Source organism: Cydia splendana, chromosome 4 (assembly GCF_910591565.1).
Source record: "Cydia splendana chromosome 4, ilCydSple1.2, whole genome shotgun sequence".
Classification (NCBI taxonomy): Eukaryota; Metazoa; Arthropoda; class Insecta; order Lepidoptera; family Tortricidae; genus Cydia; species Cydia splendana.
The window spans coordinates 10,534,555-10,553,048 of record NC_085963.1 but is presented as its reverse complement, the minus strand read 5'-3'; the positions used below and the strand labels follow the sequence as shown (position 1 = coordinate 10,553,048).

At 36.3% G+C, this 18,494-nt stretch overlaps 1 protein-coding gene and 1 long non-coding RNA gene across 2 annotated transcripts in view; one reads left to right on the top strand and one right to left on the bottom strand.

Annotated features, from left to right (window-relative positions):
- Nucleotides 1-18,494, bottom strand: part of LOC134789869 (dynein axonemal heavy chain 8) — a 114,991-nt gene that overhangs the window by 10,184 nt on the left and 86,313 nt on the right. The window contains exons 57-74 of the mRNA XM_063760541.1: nt 18,014-18,177; nt 17,600-17,800; nt 16,823-16,963; nt 16,607-16,711; nt 15,772-15,956; nt 15,057-15,190; nt 14,833-14,964; nt 12,687-12,889; nt 12,251-12,365; nt 10,040-10,216; nt 9,379-9,546; nt 9,196-9,296; nt 7,937-8,135; nt 6,969-7,180; nt 2,314-2,452; nt 2,007-2,191; nt 887-1,013; nt 127-262 (exon numbers count right to left, since the gene is read on the bottom strand). Coding sequence (XP_063616611.1) covers nt 127-262; nt 887-1,013; nt 2,007-2,191; nt 2,314-2,452; nt 6,969-7,180; nt 7,937-8,135; nt 9,196-9,296; nt 9,379-9,546; nt 10,040-10,216; nt 12,251-12,365; nt 12,687-12,889; nt 14,833-14,964; nt 15,057-15,190; nt 15,772-15,956; nt 16,607-16,711; nt 16,823-16,963; nt 17,600-17,800; nt 18,014-18,177 — 2,824 coding nt within the window. The remainder of the gene's footprint in view (nt 1-126; nt 263-886; nt 1,014-2,006; nt 2,192-2,313; nt 2,453-6,968; nt 7,181-7,936; nt 8,136-9,195; nt 9,297-9,378; nt 9,547-10,039; nt 10,217-12,250; nt 12,366-12,686; nt 12,890-14,832; nt 14,965-15,056; nt 15,191-15,771; nt 15,957-16,606; nt 16,712-16,822; nt 16,964-17,599; nt 17,801-18,013; nt 18,178-18,494) is intronic.
- Nucleotides 10,811-11,283, top strand: LOC134789871 (uncharacterized). Its single transcript, XR_010144128.1, has 2 exons — nt 10,811-10,869; nt 11,068-11,283. It is a non-coding gene; the product is annotated as an uncharacterized LOC134789871 (long non-coding RNA).

Below are 18,494 nucleotides of genomic sequence, written 5' to 3'. Positions count from 1 at the left end.
TTATAAATTGAGTTTATAAAATTTTCATAATTATAATGAGTTCTGAAGTCATGTGAGGAAAGTGCGCCTTTTGTAAAAATACATGATGACTCATTTGATATCGCACAGATAAACAAGATCAGATACCTTGCATGGTTACAGTGAAATCTATAATGGAGGTTCGCGCTGACACTTCCGGCGTGTAGGCAGGGTTAGGAAGTTTTGTCGTGATGTATATCTTATGGCCGGCTGTCACGTCTATCTCCTTATCTCCTAGTTTTACCTAAATCAAATTATAATTTATTACTAACAAGTAAATATAAAACAAAAACCCGACAGTGTATATAATTGTTATAATAACTTTAACTCGCTATAGATCCTAAACGGTCACTTCAAATGAAAAATTGTCTGAGAAACTTAAAGATGATTTAAGTGCCCTATAAAATGATACCCCACTCGACACAAAGTACGTCGATTACGATTTCTTGTTTTTCACAAAATGGCGTCTGATTATCGCCATATTGTTTAGTTTTTAGTGTCATGTCTTTAGTGACACTCTGACGGTTAAGACAAATCGATTGACGTAAGATTCATCAAAATCGGTCCATGCATTTGTCTCTAGAATAACAAACATGCATAGGTACATGCCTATTAGGCACGACGTACGACTGCTAAACACTTCACACCTCTGTTGCGTCACGCTGTCACGCTGTTGTCTAAATAAGTTAGTTTGCAATGGGAAAAGCCGGTAAAAGATATTTGAATATGGAATTCCAACGATCCCTTAAATAACCAAATAAATATATCAATCAATATTATACAAAGGTACTCTCAAGCCATATTTATTTACGTAAAATAAATATGGTACAAATAGGACACTAATATTTATTCTTAATTTTCCTCGCACCTTGAACGTAGAACCTATTTTGATGTAATTTTTTTCAAGAATGTTATCTAAAGCTGGATCCAATTCTTCTGCAACATCTTCAATCAACATTGGTCTTCCCTGTGATACGCAATCTTCTACGTGGTTCCTAAAATATTTATATCAAATATTATTTTGTCTAAACGTCATATTAGATGGCAAGTTTGTGTAGGGAAAATGTACAGTATACCGGTCAAAAGTTTAAGTTCACCCCTTGTTTTCGGTACAAATGAGTACTTTTGTGCTATATTATTTCTAGTTCGGGAGTCGAAATTTTTTTCCAAGGAATCCGTTATTGTTTCCAGAAATGTGTTTGATCAGCCAGACACAATTTACGTACATTTCTAAACAGCTCATTCGTTAAAATGTTATAGGCATGACAGGCTACAATTAGAACCACATCGAATTGCGTCGGTGGGGACATCCGACTTGTCCGAAGTGTGTGCGCAACTGCGCATGAATCCATATTATCTGCCTAAAGTTGTGTTTCAGTTTCTCAGTCTAAGGACTCTAAGGTAACCGACATCGCGCTTGGATTGTACGTTTTAAGTGGCAAGGTCATATGACTCAGCATTTGCCGACATGCCTATAAAATTTTAGGGAATGAGCTATTTAGAAATGTACGCAAATTGTGTATGACTACTGACTAATCAAAAGCATCTTGAAACAATAACGGATCAGTTGAAAACAAATTTCGATATCCGAACTGCAAAAAAACTTACAAAAAACAACTCATTTGCACCGAAAATAAATGATGAACTTAAACTTTTGACAGGTACTGTATAAAATCGACAAATTGGACATTGGACATATAAACTGTGAAAAACCATTATTGACGAAAGTGGAATCTAACGTTAAACGTAACGTACGAATCTGAAAACAAGGGGATGGCGAAGACTAACTGTTTTAACGATGTTGTCAAAAAATATCGAAGCGCAAATAGCTAAAAACTATCCAGGTAGATTTTATTTAAGTTTTATTCAAAGTAAGTACCTACATCTATCATAATACATAATTGATAATAACATCTGTTATTTTTCGATTTATAATTCCCTAGTTCAACATTTCCGGAAATTCCATAATATAATTATTTTTGGCGCACCTAAAATACTTATGATTAAGCGTCGTGACAATGAGTTCGTTGTATCTCTCCATATTTTTGATCCAGATCTTGCCCTGAGTTTGCGGGTCAATCAGTAAAGGAAAGCGCGCCGCCTTTGTGACGATTATGCCATTTTGAATTGATAAATCATCCGTTGGCAGACCGCATAAGTTCCATTCGCCAATCTGAGAAGAAAAGCACATTGTACTTTATTGTACTTAACTCTTAAAAGGTAAAGGTAAAAAAAATAACTTTGAAACCGGTGTATAATGCAAGAGCTTTCAATAAATTGTGCAGAAAATGTTACCGTAGCAGTATCTGTGAGTTGTTCCGTAATATTTAAGTTAATAGAGACGGGTATTTTTCTTCTAATCAACTCATTCAACCAATTCCTTATTAAAATATGTCGGAACTCTTGATTGAATGGACCCGAGTACGACAAAAATCTGTAAATCAAATATGAATTGAATTACATATTTATTTGTGATTAGGTATATATTTTTTTATTTAGTATCTCGAGTACCTATACAACTTAACTTTTGACGACCGGTCTGGCCTATACATAGTATTTTTCAAACTGGAAGTGTACGCTGATAGGTGTCATGTCATGTCCATACTACCTTATTTATAACCTAATAATAATAAGTTAGTAAGTATTATTATACCGTGTTTATATGTATTTTTTAATGTTTTGTAAGTGTTTTTATATTTTACTTTTATATTCATATTATAAATAACCTAATCTAAGAAATTAAATGAATAAATGAAAATTATACCATCTCATGTACTCGTATTATAGCACCACCTAGTGTGTAATATACAGTGTTGGCCGAAAGTTAATGCAAATTGAAAATGTTGGCCATTAACCATTATAAATTGAACCTTAAACCCTAACGGACGACTACAGTTTACGATTCAATTCATAATGGTTAATTTTAATTTTTAACAAGCAGAAACGTCTGCGAACGATGCTATTAAGCTTAGAATAAAGAACCCCGTACCAAAAGTATGGAAAATGTGGTTTCAGTTAAATATTCTGAGATTTTGATATAATATAGATTTTAACGTCCTGAACAAAAGTCTCTATGGGGGCTACCACTGTTGCCGAGTCCCTTTCAGAATTACGACTGATTTTGTACCCTCAAAGAAATCGACTCTAGTACCAATTCGCACCTTGTCACAGTGACAGTAATATCAGTAATATGACACCTCCAGCGTCTTTTTCAAGTGCAAAATAAATCGTTTCATAAATATTTTACGAAGTTCTTATTACAACGACATACAGATCATTGGAACATATTTTTGTGCATTTTAATGCACCCATATTTTTACAGTAGACTGTACCAGACAAAACAAACTATTAATAACGGATAAAATGAAAGAAAAATAGTGTTACTCGTTAAATCTTATCTACATATATTTACATATTTTCATAGATACACATGTACACTTTTAAACTCGGTTTATTAAGGGTTCATTTGTGTTCGCACAGTCAAGTATGTGGTTTAATAATGCAGTACTTGGGTATTTCACGTTTTCTTGATGTCGTGCATAACCAAGGTACCATACGACACTGGCAACATGAGCACAACAACCAATAGTTCTGGCCCCGGTTTAGCATTTACAGTATTAGGCCAAGATAGGCTCTTCTTCCGGAATTTCGTTTTGGAACGCTATCCATAATTGATGTTTAACTGCATTTCGAAATTATATTCACATTATTATCAAAAAATATTATGTTATTTATTAATAATCTACGAAGTGCACATGAAGTACGTTTGAAGTTGACATTGCAGTAATTTTATCTTTCGTCAAATGGCCAGCTTGTCGCAAATATCGCAATATAGGTTCAATCTAATGTCAATTGTTTAAATAAATAGTTGGTAATTGCATCTAATTAATGATTTGTTGTCTGATACAAAATCAGTCGTAACTCTGAAAGGGACTCGGCAACAGTGGTAGCCCCCATAGAGACTTTTGTTCAGGACGTTAAAATTAAAATCTCGGAATATTTAACTGAAACCATTTTCCATACTTTTGGTACGGGGTTCTTTAAAAGTGGAAAAATTACTGTCTTGGGTGAGACTTGAACTCACGGCCTCTGAATATTCAGAGGCTGTGAGTTCAAGTCTCACCCAAGACAGTAATTTTTCCACTTTTAAATTTATTCTAAGCTTTATAATGGTTAATGGCCAACATTTTCAATTTGCATTAACTTTCGGCCAACACTGGTAATATACATGTATAATTACCTACTTTTGTCAATCTTGCTTGTTCTACTTGGTTAATAAAGAAATTTTGTATTTGTATTTGAATAATAATAATTATTATTTGTCTGTATTTCCATATCTCGGGACCATGGGGTCCCGGACCTTTGGCAGGCGTGCGCGCGCGTGGGGCCGAAGCCAACAGCGCAGAGGCCTTTTAAGACAAGTTAATTTAAAAGCAAAGGATACACTTGGCGGATACAATCCCCGAACGCACAATGTGATACATCCGGAGATGGTCCCCGCCAGGTGCAAAGGCTACTGCAGTGCAGCACTTTTGTGCTGCGATGGGAACTAAGGTATAGATCTGAATGTTGGATGGAGTGGATATCGGGCTATGGGAGGAGACTAGCGGACACCTGCCGTGACAATCAGTCTCAAAATTGTAAAGGACAGGTGGTGACTCGCCAACTCATTGAGTGGGCCCCGCAATGACCGCACGCACAGTGCAACAACAGGGCAACACTTTGGAGTGGCTATGAGCAGGCATCGGAGTTTTGTCGCATGGTAAGACTAATAGCAAGCTATGGAGTCGACATTTGCCGTAAATGTAAACTCTTATTCATACTGATACTCATTTATTTAATTTATCTTAAAATGCCTTTAGAGCGGTCGGTCGTGTATATTATCTTAATCAAATTATATAAAACAATATTTTTCTATTACATTATGAATTCATAACTATTTTAACATACAACTATATAGCGGGCCGTAATTTCAGGTTTTAGGTTAGGTTTCGTTCATGTCGTCTCGGATATGGGTGAATATGGTATCGATGAATTCAGTGTAATGCCCTGAACACAAATATATGAGATGACAAGCGCGAAAGTGGTGGGGGTAGTTGCTGTGGCGTCATAAAGTCTGCAGTACAAACTTTTTTTTAGTTTAATTTAAACATACCATGTGGGGTACTAAATGAAAGGGCTTTGTGAGTAGATCACAAATATATAACATACTGTAAAAATTTCAATACTTGGTCTAACAAATTATTAGAAAACGTTCAAACATTTCACAATCCACTGTTGACTTTCAAGTGCTCTAAATTGAAAATGGTTGAATGGATTAGTCTAATATACATACCAAATGACTGTGAATATTCTCTATATAATGTTAAAAAATAATTAACCAGATATATCTGTTACATTAAACTGCAACTATTATTAAAACAAACAAAAAACCCGACTGTTTACATATATTTTTGAAATGGTCTTTTCACTAGCTTTCATTTGGTACCCATATTGCTATAGTAAGAAAAAAAACACAAACCCCCCTCCATTTTTTTATTTAGCCGGCGCCATTTTTGACATATGAGGTGTGGTTGAATTCGTCAGAATTGTGGTAGTGACATAGGCTACATACATTTTGAGAATGGCGCCCGCTAATATAAAAATGGAGAGGGGGGATTGTTTTTTTTCCTTACTATAGCAATATGGGTACCAAATGAAAGCTAGTAAAAATACCATTTCAAAAATATATGTAAACACTTGAGTTGACTTCTAACTGCTCTACAGTTAGAAGTCAACTGTGGATTGTGAAATTTTAGAACGTTTTCTAATAATTAGTTAAACCAAGTATTGTTAATATTATAGTATGTTATATATTTGTAATCTACTCACAAATACCTTTCATTGGGTACCCCACATGGTATGTTTAAAAGAAAATAAAAATAAAGCTAGTACTGCCGACTTTATGACGTCACAGCAACTACCCCCACCACTTTCGCGCTTGTCACCTCATATATTTGTATTCAGGGCATTACACTGAATGCGTCGATACCATATTCATCCATATCCGAGACGACATGAGCGAATATCGATTTCTAGAAGACTTTTCTTTCGTTGGCCGGGCCACTAATACAAACTACATTCGCTGCGAAAGACCTAATGTCATGTAGGTACTGACCGCTGATAAAATTGATTAGTATTTGTCATGTGTCAATCACTGGTGATTGCAAACGTAGTAGTTATTTATATCTGTAAGTGGTAAATACGTTGTGGAATATTCCATAATTAATTATTATGCCCAACCCAGAAATAGCTGCAATTTTGGCATGGATAGAGCCATACAACGATGTACAATATGACTATGAAAAATCTGCTATAGTGTGCTTGAGTTGTGAAGTACAACTCATCCAATTGAAACATACATTTATTTTAAAACATATCAACAGTATTCTTCATCAAACGAAATCCACTGGAACTTCAAGCTTTATACAGAACTGGATAGAAAACCACGAGGAACTAAATTATGACCCCGACCGGTCCGTTATACAATGTACTGTTTGTGATTTTTCTATCACTCAGCTCAAAAAACACAATGTCACGAATTATTGCAACAAATGAGGTTTACTTAATAAATAAAACGCATATACGTAGTACCTAACTATTTAGTAATCTGTTCTCATATTAAATAAAATTAATCATGAGTATGAGTATGAATAAGAGTTTACATTTATGGCAAATGTCGACTCCATAGCTTGCTATTAGTCTTACCATGCGACAAAAACTCCGATGCCTGATTATATGTATCGTTGTCCGAGCACCCACAACACAAGCTTTCTTGAGCTTACTGTGGAGCTTAGTCCAATATTTTTTTTTTTTTTTTTTATTATTTATTAACTTCTACATTTTATGCTTATGTTTCACCGTATGCCTCTTTATTTTTAACATGATTACTGAAGTAAAATAGCACAAACCCGCATAAGAGAACTATATCTCCAATGAGCCGCTCAATTTCCGACTTGAACAGAGCGCACTGTTCAGTCCACCGGACTCTCTCTCCGCTCAACCCATTGATCAGACAGGTAGCCACATCCATCTTCTCCTGGCATTTCGCAGCGTCGTCCAACACGGCTTGCTTCAATGTCATAGCCTCATCGAATTGCCGCTGGACACCAGCTAATTCAAGCTGTATTTTTAAAGGGTGTCACTTTTTAGCATTCACATCCGTACTCCATATTGATATCATAGCTATACTTAGAGCATTGTAACTGAAGACGCCTTGGCTGTCATTTTCTGTACGAAACAGTCTGTCGATTTTTGCGGGGGAGGGGCACGTCAAATGTATGGCTATTTGTCCATGATTTGTACGTAACGTACAAATAGCCATGTCAGATAAACATCAGTTCATACAAAAGTTTGCACAACTGTGCAACGTTTTCGGCAGAGGGGTAAGCTCTTAAAGGCGACTCCGGTTATTAAATGCTCTAAGCATAGATATGATAAAATGATGCTTATATGATTAAATAGAACATAATAGTATACATTATGTCCAGGAAATATTTCATAAATGTGTGATTTAGGTGTAAGATTGAATAAATATTATTTTTACACGGCGGGTCAATCTAAATCTAGTCTGAGAACAACAGGCCAATTGGAATGTGCGCCTGACATCAAAACGATACCTGAATGATGTCAGTTATACTTTTCGCGTCGAATGATGGCCCCTATGGCAGTTCCATCAAATCTCTTTTAAGTATGTGGGTTAACTCTTTACCAGGCTGACATTTCAGAAATGACAATAGAATGCCAGTCTTACTCATCGAAAATAGAACGCATGTTTGAAGTGCCGTATGTGGGAAATATATATCCCTTAGCCTGGTAAAGGGTTAAATACATAAAACGGATAGGTATAGAATAACTATAATAGTGATAATGATAGTACCTCCTTTGCTGCTAACAGAGCCTCTGCGGTATCGAGCTCTCTCTTTGCTGCTTGGTATTTCCCCTGCATTACAGCCAAATTAGCTTTTAAGGGTAAGACGTCCTTGTTCACAGAGTAAAACTGAGCCATGGCAATAGTCCACGAAATTAAACCAGCAACGTTACCGCAAGCAACTTTAGCCGCTTCAAACGTGTACTGACTGAAAAAATCATAGAAAAGGAATACATAAAACTAATATGTAGTTATCGCATAATTACATTACTAAGGACTGGGTCTCTCATTGATACCGTACGCTGCGTAGAGCCTCACATTACTTCCTCTGTGAGCGGAACAAGCTCCGGCGCGTCTGGAGTCCGCTTAACTCGCAATGGTGAAATGGATACAAGTGCATCCACTGAATAAGACTGTAATTCGATTTTACTCCGGTACGCTAAGTCCGTTACCTCCGTTTCCGTACATTAGGTACCCTTTTTTATTTAAAGCGGTATGTAGCATACGGCGTCTACGGGAGACAAAAGACCGGGGCTTCAAAGAGACTATACTACTAATCAATAAAAACAACCATTAATACAATTCTGACATGTGCATTCTCCCCATCCTTACCTATATAACTAAAGGTTTGTCAGCGAGCCATGGCACGTAGTATTCTGAGCGTGAAGTTAACCGATCGCATTAAAAATACAATACTACGTTTTAAAACTGGAATAACTGATGTAGCTGAAACTGCCGCCAAGCTCAAATGGGACTAGGCAGGACACGTCTGCCGTATGCCGGATGACCTGTGGGCCTAGCAGGTGTGTTACATAACAGCAAACTTCTCCAAAGGGCCTCTACGTGTTGGATCCGTATACCCACGCACGCCTATCAAATGATCGGAATGTATATACCCGTGAGTTTATAAGAGATACAAATAATAATAAAATGCAATTCCGATGCCCCGATCTCCATGGATAGCTCATTAATCTCATTATAGTAAATCATTATCAGCACAGAATAAATAATAGTACCTACTAGGTACAGAAGATTCACTGTCTAACAAAACGCGTCTGTTACGATTAGGACAGATATGACCGCTAGGTGGCAACAGCGCCACGCGCGGCCTATGGCTAACCAATCTAACCACCAAAATTGGTGTGGGACGGATGTACTTGTAGCTACTTGTTGCGACGCGACGAAATCGTGGAGTGAGCCACGCCTGTGATCAGTCGAAGCGACAGTCGTTCGATTTAATTATGATTTTAATTAAAACAGCAACTTACGGGTATTGGAAATATGGTTGCAACAAGTCCACCATTTCAGCATTGATTTCATCTTTAGGGTAAAATTTCAAGTTATTCAAAAATCTTGAATCAGCCATGACCTATACAAATAAAGAATGAGATAGTGTAACTTATTTTGTTGCGATGAGGTTTAGGTATGGACAGTTGTATCGACAATGTTACCTTCAATGATTCACCCCAAGAAGCAGTCAAAAAGTTTTTCTCAGGATCTGGCTTGATAGGATCAATTTTCTTTCTGAAGAGTATAATTACGGCGTCCATAATAAGTGTGATGAGGAACGGTGGTTTGCCCAGTTTTCTTACAGTAGCAATGTCACTAGCATTAATAGTCTGTAAAATAAGATTCATATTTCTCTGCAATACGGAAATATAGCTAACTAACCTAGCTGCAGTTAATTGCTCGGAAAGTAGCAAGCGAAAACAGGACCACCAGGGACCACCTAGAGGCATATATGGCGTCAGCCGCGGAAGCTGAAAATGCTGATTCAATTCCAACTTATTTATTTATATGACATCATTAACATCTATTTCAAATTATAATATAACGGCAATGTTTTACGCTGCTAAGAAGTAGAAGGCATTTAAGCAGCATATATATACATGGAGATATGACGCGCATCACACCGATTGATGTAGGAGCAAAGCAAACAGTAGCCATGGTCAAAATAGACCACGTTCAAACAATAGATGGTACAATGCCTCAAGGGCCTATTTTAGATTTAAGCTAGTTATTAATTTAGTTTAGTAGTACCACTGTATATATATTGTATGTAAATAAATGATTTTAAGATTATAACAATAGATTCAAGGGTCTCGGAATTACCAGTAATGCAGCCTCGGCAGCTTCGAGCGCGGGTCGTGCGGCTTCAAGTTTTTCTTCCGCGACGGCAGTCTCTGCTGCTATTACGGCCACAAGCTTCACGGCGCGATCCTTTACTTCCAACACCTCTGCTTTCACTACTTCGGCTGCCGCTTGTGAAACTGCTACGGCTTGTAGCACCTACGGCAATCACTCTCAATTAATTATTTGAAAAAACCTCAACTGATAATTTCATTCGTCACCGGTGCTATTCATAAAATGGATTTATCCATTGTCATTACCCATTTCGGAGCAAAAGTCTGTATGGTGAAAACCAAACTTACGGCAAATTGTCTGACCCATACTGGCTGCAGAGGCCGGAATTTTCGTGGTATTTTTGAATTGTCATAGTGAGAAGTCACTGATTTAAGAGAGATTTCTTCCATATAACCTTTGAGTGGTTAGAAATGTGAAACGTACATAAATGCAATATAAACAATGAAACTTCATATTTAATTAAGCTTTTCCAGGCCGCACCAAACTACAAGGTTTTTCCAAAAAATGCAAATATATTAAAATTTATGCAGCTTTGATGATTCATTCAATGATAAGTAACTTTTCCCGATAGACCAATCGAATATGAACCTTAAATCGAATTCCTGAGGTTGAAATTCTATTGGCGAGTATGTGGTCGCTAGGTGCACTATGCCTGGAAAAGGGTTAATTATGTTCATTTCAGTTTTTTTTTATTTCATGTTCAAAATCATATTTTTTTCCATATTATCTGGTTTTAAATTACTTTTTAGGGTTCCGTAGCCAAATGGCAAAAAACGGAACCCTTATGGATTCGTCATGTCTGTCTGTCTGTCTGTCTGTCTGTCTGTCCGTCCGTATGTCACAGCCACTTCTTTCCGACACTATAAGAACTATACTGTTGAAACTTGGTAAGTAGATGTATTCTGTGAACCGCAGATTTTCACAGAAAAATAGAAAAGAAAACAATAAATGTTGGGGGTTCTCCATACTTAGAACTGAAACCAAAAATTTGATAGGTCTTCATAAATGATATTGAGGTTTCTAATATCATTTTTTTCTGAACTGAATAGTTTGCGCGAGAGACACTTCCAAAGTGGTAAAATGTGTGTACCCCCCCTGTAACTTCTAAAATAAGAGAATGATGAATATATGATGTACATTACCATGCAAACTTCCACCGAAAATTGGTTTGAACGAGATCTAGTAAGTAGTTTTTTTTAATACGTCATAAATCATAAACCGCAATTTTATTATGTTACTTGCTGCTACGGAACCTTTCATGGGCGAGTCCGACTCGCACTTGGCCGCTTTTTTAATACGGTCGCTCAAAAAGTGCTACTTCGTAGCTGTTTAGCGTTCGCAAAGTTGTATTTTGGGAACTAGTGCTTTTTACTTTTCCAGCTTTTTTAAATTTAATTCTGACCTTAACCGATAGTCCACACCAAAGAGTTTGGATGTTAAAAAACTTTATAATTATAATTTTTATTTTGCCATTAAACATTTTTTACGTACAAAAAGTATTGTTACAAGATATAAAGTAAATATTAAAAACTTTTTTATTATTTCTCTGAATGGAATCATTGCCACGTTGGCTGCCGTTAACAAAAAAATAAAAAAGTAAAACCGGCGCCCGCCATTTTCACTTAAAATTTAGTTGTATCCAAATAATTAACTTAAATTGGAACTGTAAGAGTGTTTTTGTATGAAATGAGTTAATGTGATTAATTTTTGCAATGTAAATCAAGTCTGAACGTTAGTTTATAGTGCTGTATAATATAGAATATCATTCAAGTTCAAGGGAAAATTCGTAACTGTAAGTGTAATACTCATGTAACTAATATTTGTTTTATATAGATTTTTTCGCAAATGTATTAAGAAACGTCGTTCAATGTAAGTGTGGAAGTGTTATTATTTACTTGTCCCGTGTCTTTTATCGCCTACGGCTCATAAAAGATATCACGGGACTCGTAAATAATAACACACTTTCCACACTTGCATTGAAATGTACTATTTTTACAGTCACATATCCATTAACTAACTTTTTAATATGATGTGTTCTATATTGTATCCATATATATTACATATCGAAAGTCGATAAATGAGAAGTCACTATGACAATTCAAAATGCCTCGAAAACTTCGGCCTCTGATCATAAAGTTAATTGAATAGAAGTAACAACTACGTCATATTCATATTTACCTCCTCTGCTTTAGCGGTAGCTTCTTCAATCTCTATACCTTTGAGTTCCAATTCTTTCTTCAGTATATCTACGCTTTCAGCTGCTTCTACCAGTTTGTCGAGACCTGTCGTCATTCTGTAATCAAAATATAATTTGAACAGCTACCTCGGACGAGACTTGAACTCGCGACTCCATGCCAGCCCACTGCTCTACCATTTGAGCTACCGAGGTTCACCCGTTGACAGCGAATATTTCCAACATATTATTTAAAGCGAAAGTTTTAGAACTGACAAATGTTATCGACTTGGTAGGATAACATTTTCTGAGATTTAGGCATTTCAGATATTAATAAATGTGAAAATGGTTCAAGTAAGAGCTAAAGGAAGTTAATGATTAATTCGGAAGATAGCATATATTATACTCTGAAAAAGAATAAAATTTCAAAAAATCTCAAACCTCCTGGCCATTTCTGCGATATTTTCGTGCTTCTCTTTATATAGCACCTTGTAGCCTTCCAAAAACGATAAATATGATTTTGGAGTAACGTGTGCCTGTCGTCTAAATCTGTCATAGTACATAATACACGCCTCGGCTACGTCATCTTGAACTATGCCCATAATCTCAATAAGCATAGTTTTTGTTTCTGGAGCACAGACGACCTGCATACAAAAGTCGTATAATTTAATGATAATACTGGGAAATGTAAGTTTTTCTTACAATCGCTATCAATTGTTTCATTTTTAGGGTTCCGTACCCAAAGGGTAAAACGGGACCCTATTACTAAGACTTCGCTGTCCGTCCGTCCGTCCGTCCGTCCGTCCGTCCGTCCGTCCGTCCGTCCGTCCGTCCGTCTGTCACCAGGCTGTATCTCACGAACCGTGATAGCTAGACAGTTGAAATTTTCACAGATGATGTATTTCTGTTGCCGCTATAACAACAAATACTAAAAACAGAATAAAATAAAGATTTAAATGGGGCTCCCATACAACAAACGTGATTTTTGACCAAAGTTAAGCAACGTCGGGAGTGGTCAGTACTTGGATGGGTGACCGTTTTTTTTTGCTTTTTTTTTTGTTTTTTTTTTTTGCATTATGGTACGGAACCCTTCGTGCGCGAGTTGACTCGCACTTGCCCGGTTTTTTTATTTAACAAAACCATTATCACCGAATAATTGCCCATTGATTGGCCTCTTTCAAAGTGGTACATTACATTTAATTTCTATTGAACTCCAATGTATAGCAGCAACTTCTTCTGACTGATAAAGTGATTACCTATGATACTTGAAATACATATTTTATGACCCTAGGTCCACCCACCTACCTACCTATAGTCTGTATCTTTAGGTATATAAATAAAAGTAAACAAACAATTTGTACATTTTCGGATAGTTACAACATTAATTGGTTAATCAACCAAATACAAAACCGCCTGGATCTGTCACTCAACTGGCTTAAGAAACCATTTTGAGGGTTGATTTTGTTTACTTTTATTTAAATGCCTAAAGATGCAGACTATAGGTAGGTAGGTAGGCGGTTAGGCAATGACCTTTTATTTATGTAGACGTGTGACGTTCATAGTTGACAAAACTAAAAATTGATCCAACGATTTTGACAACTTGACAGGTTGGCGTCACCCATATGCCTAACTAAATATAGGTTCCGGAACCTATATTTAATGGCTCACGATCGTGCGCCTGGTACCATATCTACCTCAATTTACTTACATCTATGCGGTTAGGTAGGTTTAGGTGCGACCCTAAACCTACCTAATCGTTTCATTTTCATATCAGTTTCAATTAGTTGTCGTACAGTATCAATATTACAATCGGTAACCGCTGTCGCCGGCCGGCCTTCACGTTCATCGTCATGGAGATGGTCACGTCCTCGTCTAAACTCACTAAACCACGAATAAACAGAGCTACGAAATGGGGCTTCATCGCCAATTGCTAATTGAAGTCTTTGACAACTTTCTTGCTGAGTTAAACCACATCGAAAATCGTAAAAAATCATGCTTCGAAAATTTTCACGACTTAAATTCATTGCAACAACGACACACGAATTTCAACCCAACGTCACGATGAAAAAACAAATGACAGTCTCACAAATTAAAAAGTAATATACTGCCAGAGAGTTCCTTTTTCAAACCCTATAATTGTTTTTTTTAATTTTCGTTTTCTAAGTGGTCAGTTCCAAGAATTATCAGTATGCCCTAAGTATCGTTGGCTATTCAGCGCGGGAACGTCGCTGGTATTTTGGGGACGTTTGTTCCAGCTACTTACCGGATTAGGATATATAAGATGGTCAAGCAAATCTTGTCAGTAGAAAAAGGCGCGAAATTCAAATTTTCTATGGGACGATAACTCTTCGCGCCTACATTTTTTGAATTTGCCGCCTTTTTCTACTATCTGTAGGTTTACATTATTATTGTTTTTTTTGTAATGACCGATTTACTTTTAATTTTGACGATGCGTGTTGCGGATGACGTATGTGAAAATGCATGATTTATTGAAGAAGCCTTCGCTGTGGATCTGAAGGTATGCTGTTATTAGGTAATTATGGTTTTTTTTGGTCAGTATTTTTTTTTGTTTTATGACATAACTAACATGGAACTCTCTCAGAAAATGGTCAGCCACTTCAATAAGCGCTTGTTTTGGCCATTTTTGAAACCAATCCATCACCGATCCAGAAATCAATCCAGGGAACTTCATCGCTCTGCTTCTAAATTTCTCACCCACCTAAAATTAAAAACATTCGTCATTAGAAGCTACAAGAATTTATAAACTCATGAAGTAAGGTTTAGACAAAGATTACAAATTTGACTGCTTACCGGAGAGAAGCACAACACTACATGTAGATTAGCTCTAGATCTGATAATGAAGTATTCATATAACACGTCAGGCACTGGAATCCTTCTTGGTGCATATTTTTTCATGATGGGAGTCAATTCGTTTAATATTTCATCTGCAATGAATATCAATTCGATTAACCAGAATATTTTTATTTTGTATCTCGATTACTAGATAATGCAGGGAAGAAGTGGCAAGAAGAAGCTACGTTCTTAAAAAGCCACACGCATTATTTCGGTAATCCATTTTCAGTATAAGGTGACCAGTTATTAAAGAGTGGCCAGTATCTATATAATTGACGATTTACCCTAGTCAACAGCGGCTCACCGTGATTGGTGCTCGCGAATTGCAATCAGAGTCGGCTTATGAGAAATCTCACTCGCATTTATTGGTGCGCTTGAGGAGCCTATAATGACACGACTCAAGTTCGTATCAAAACGAGATGAAAGCCTTAACAAATAGTGAAATCATACGATTATGGCCGATGCCGAAGCTTGGTTTCGCGGCAGTTTCAGTCATAATTGCGCTCTCCGAGATCCTAATGCGAGAGAAGGGTTTGACTGTAATTGTACTTTTTGTATTATACTTTTTGAATAAAATATTAATAAGAGGACAAATTTGCTGTCAGGTAGGAGTATGACTCTAATAAATATTATAATTATCATAATAAAGTAATAGTAAGTATTAAAATCTTACCCATTTCATCCTTTGAAAACAGATTGGCAATTTCTCCTGAGCTCAGAATATTATTAAGGAACTCTAAGAACTGTTCGTCCTTTATATCATTATCAGTAAATATGAACGAAATGCCCTTTCCTTGTAAACCAGCGACGCGATATAAATATTTAATGTCGTCCATAAAGTTGCTTACGTTGTATGATCTAAAATGATGGAAGTATGGTACATAAAAATGAAATTATTGATGGCCAAGCCATAACATAACGTTCCCAGTCCAGTGAGCGAAATGAAATTCTCCCAAATTACGGTATCTAATCCATCGGGATTAGATACCGTCAGTGTGTCTAATCCATGTGTCCGATGAAAGGTCTCAGTTGCCACACAGTGCACACGCTGCTACCCACCAAAACTTAGGAATGCGAAATTTATCAAGCATGTTTCAAAAACGCATACATACCCTCTTTTGCCTCTTGTTAAAATCAGTCAGAATATTAAGTGTCCCGTGCTTTTTCTACTCGAAAATGAGAAGATTTACGACCGGTCAGTTTAGGGGTATCTACACTGCATCACGTTAACTTTGGTGGAGCAAAACTGCAACACGGTAACATTAGCTAACTAACCAAGTTCTAGTTACTTATTGTTGCACAGTGTTGCTCCACAGTTGCCCCACTAAAGTTAACTACGGAGCGGCTGCACCTTTTATTTTGCCGATATTATAGTTTCAATAGTCGTTTATTTTATTCCAAAAATCGCGAGAACTTAATATCTATCCATTGTCTCCGCCTATCAGAAAGAGGCCTTTTGTACAATTTATGTTTTAAATATTATAATATTTATAATGTAGGTAACATACCTGGTTAAAGTTATCTGATAGAATGCAAAATTTGCAATGAAAGAAGCCAATTTTGTCAAACTTTGCTTGCCAGAACCACCAACTCCCACAAGAAGAGCGTTACCTCTAAAAATTATTTCAGTTAAAATAAAACTTTGAATTTGTACATAAATTACAAACTAAGAGAAATAATTAAGCATGATTTGTTTACTGTTGCTGATGATAATGAGAAAATACCTTGGTGTATTTATGATCCTCGAAACTATAAATAAGTGAACCATCGCATCAAGGAAAAACACCAGATCCAAAGAAGATCCTCTAATTTGTTCGTTATATAGGTCTTGGAAACTTCCCAACTTCATAAGAACAAATTCCCATCTGTAACATAGGATAGGAATAAACAACAATCACGATTTAGAAAAGTCCTAATTACATTGATCAGGAAATAATCTCACTTTATTTTTATCTTTCATGGTAATTTTGAGACCACTGCGACATACTTAAAAAGTAATGAAAGAGTTGCAAAATGTACAAGCTTGTTTAGTTTACAAATAAATTGAAATTGTAACTCATACATCTATGTACATTGGTTCGAAATATACAGAAAAGTACGCAGTGGGAGCCACACCCACTCCGAATAAAACCATTTACCCGAGGAGAAATAATTATGACAAATTAACGAATGAAACGTCGGTTAGGCGATTTGGCTACGTCCAGTGAAATATGTAATAACAATAACCATTTGTCATTATGGGGCGAATACAAGACAAATAAATGTCCATTAAACTACAGATGTATTTAGTGCCATTATACTTTCACGGAAACATGCGAACGTGTTACGCTATTTCAGTCAGTCTCAGTACAAAAAGTACTGAGGTTGACTGAAGTAGCATGACAAATAAGAACGTTTCCGGGAAAATACGACGGTAAAGGATTATGCACTACATCTGTATCACGTGCACTGCGATGTTATACCAATCATTAGAATATAATATGAACAAAAAAGAAACTAACGACGGCAATTCTTCGTAAACCTTGGGCGCTTCAAAACTGAACTCTTCATCTTCATCTCCAGTGGGATCGAGAGGCTCCCGCAGGAAGTTGACAAAGTATGTCATTCCTTCGGGAAAGTCAGCCACATATTCTGGCATTTCCCTAGCTGCAGTTTTCCAAAAGTTTTCTACAAACCAGTCTTTATCGTCGAATGTTGTGAATCTGTAATATTAATGTTTCTTTAACTCTATGCTATATTAGGTAATCTATTATTTTTTTAATAGTCGGTGGCGATGTTAATGATTCTGTAACATTATTGCTCCATTATCCTTGAGTAGTAAAATGAATGGGTTAGTGTAATGTAGGTCTAAATTCGATTTAAAAAGGTAAGAATTCGATTTAAGAGTGTTCACAAATACAGGATGTATTATTTACCTGTCAGAAATTACTCTTAAACACTCGTGGAACCACAGTTTTAAAGCAGTATTAATACTTTGCAGCTCTTCTCTTTTAATAAAAAGAATGCCTTCCCATATTCGAGACAAATCACGAAGATTGAACACGTAATGGAACTTTGCTGGGGTTGGCAGCATTTTGGCCTAGAAATAAATTTTATTGTAATGTTTCTTTTTCCAAATGGTTGTACATCACAGGTAACTAAATATAAATAGACAGCTCTACTATTATTTGATTTCTGACTAATATATTATTCTCTACCTGAATCACGCGTTCCACTTAACGTAATAAGAAGTACTACTATACTACTGTACTAATGTACATTATTAGTATAACAGAGGCCGGGAAATGGTAATTCGCGTATGAGATTCCATTTTGTTGGATGATACGAAGGTGGCCATACGATACGAATAGTTATTTCTGTAATAGTGCTTACCTCTAAACATAAACATGCGAGAAA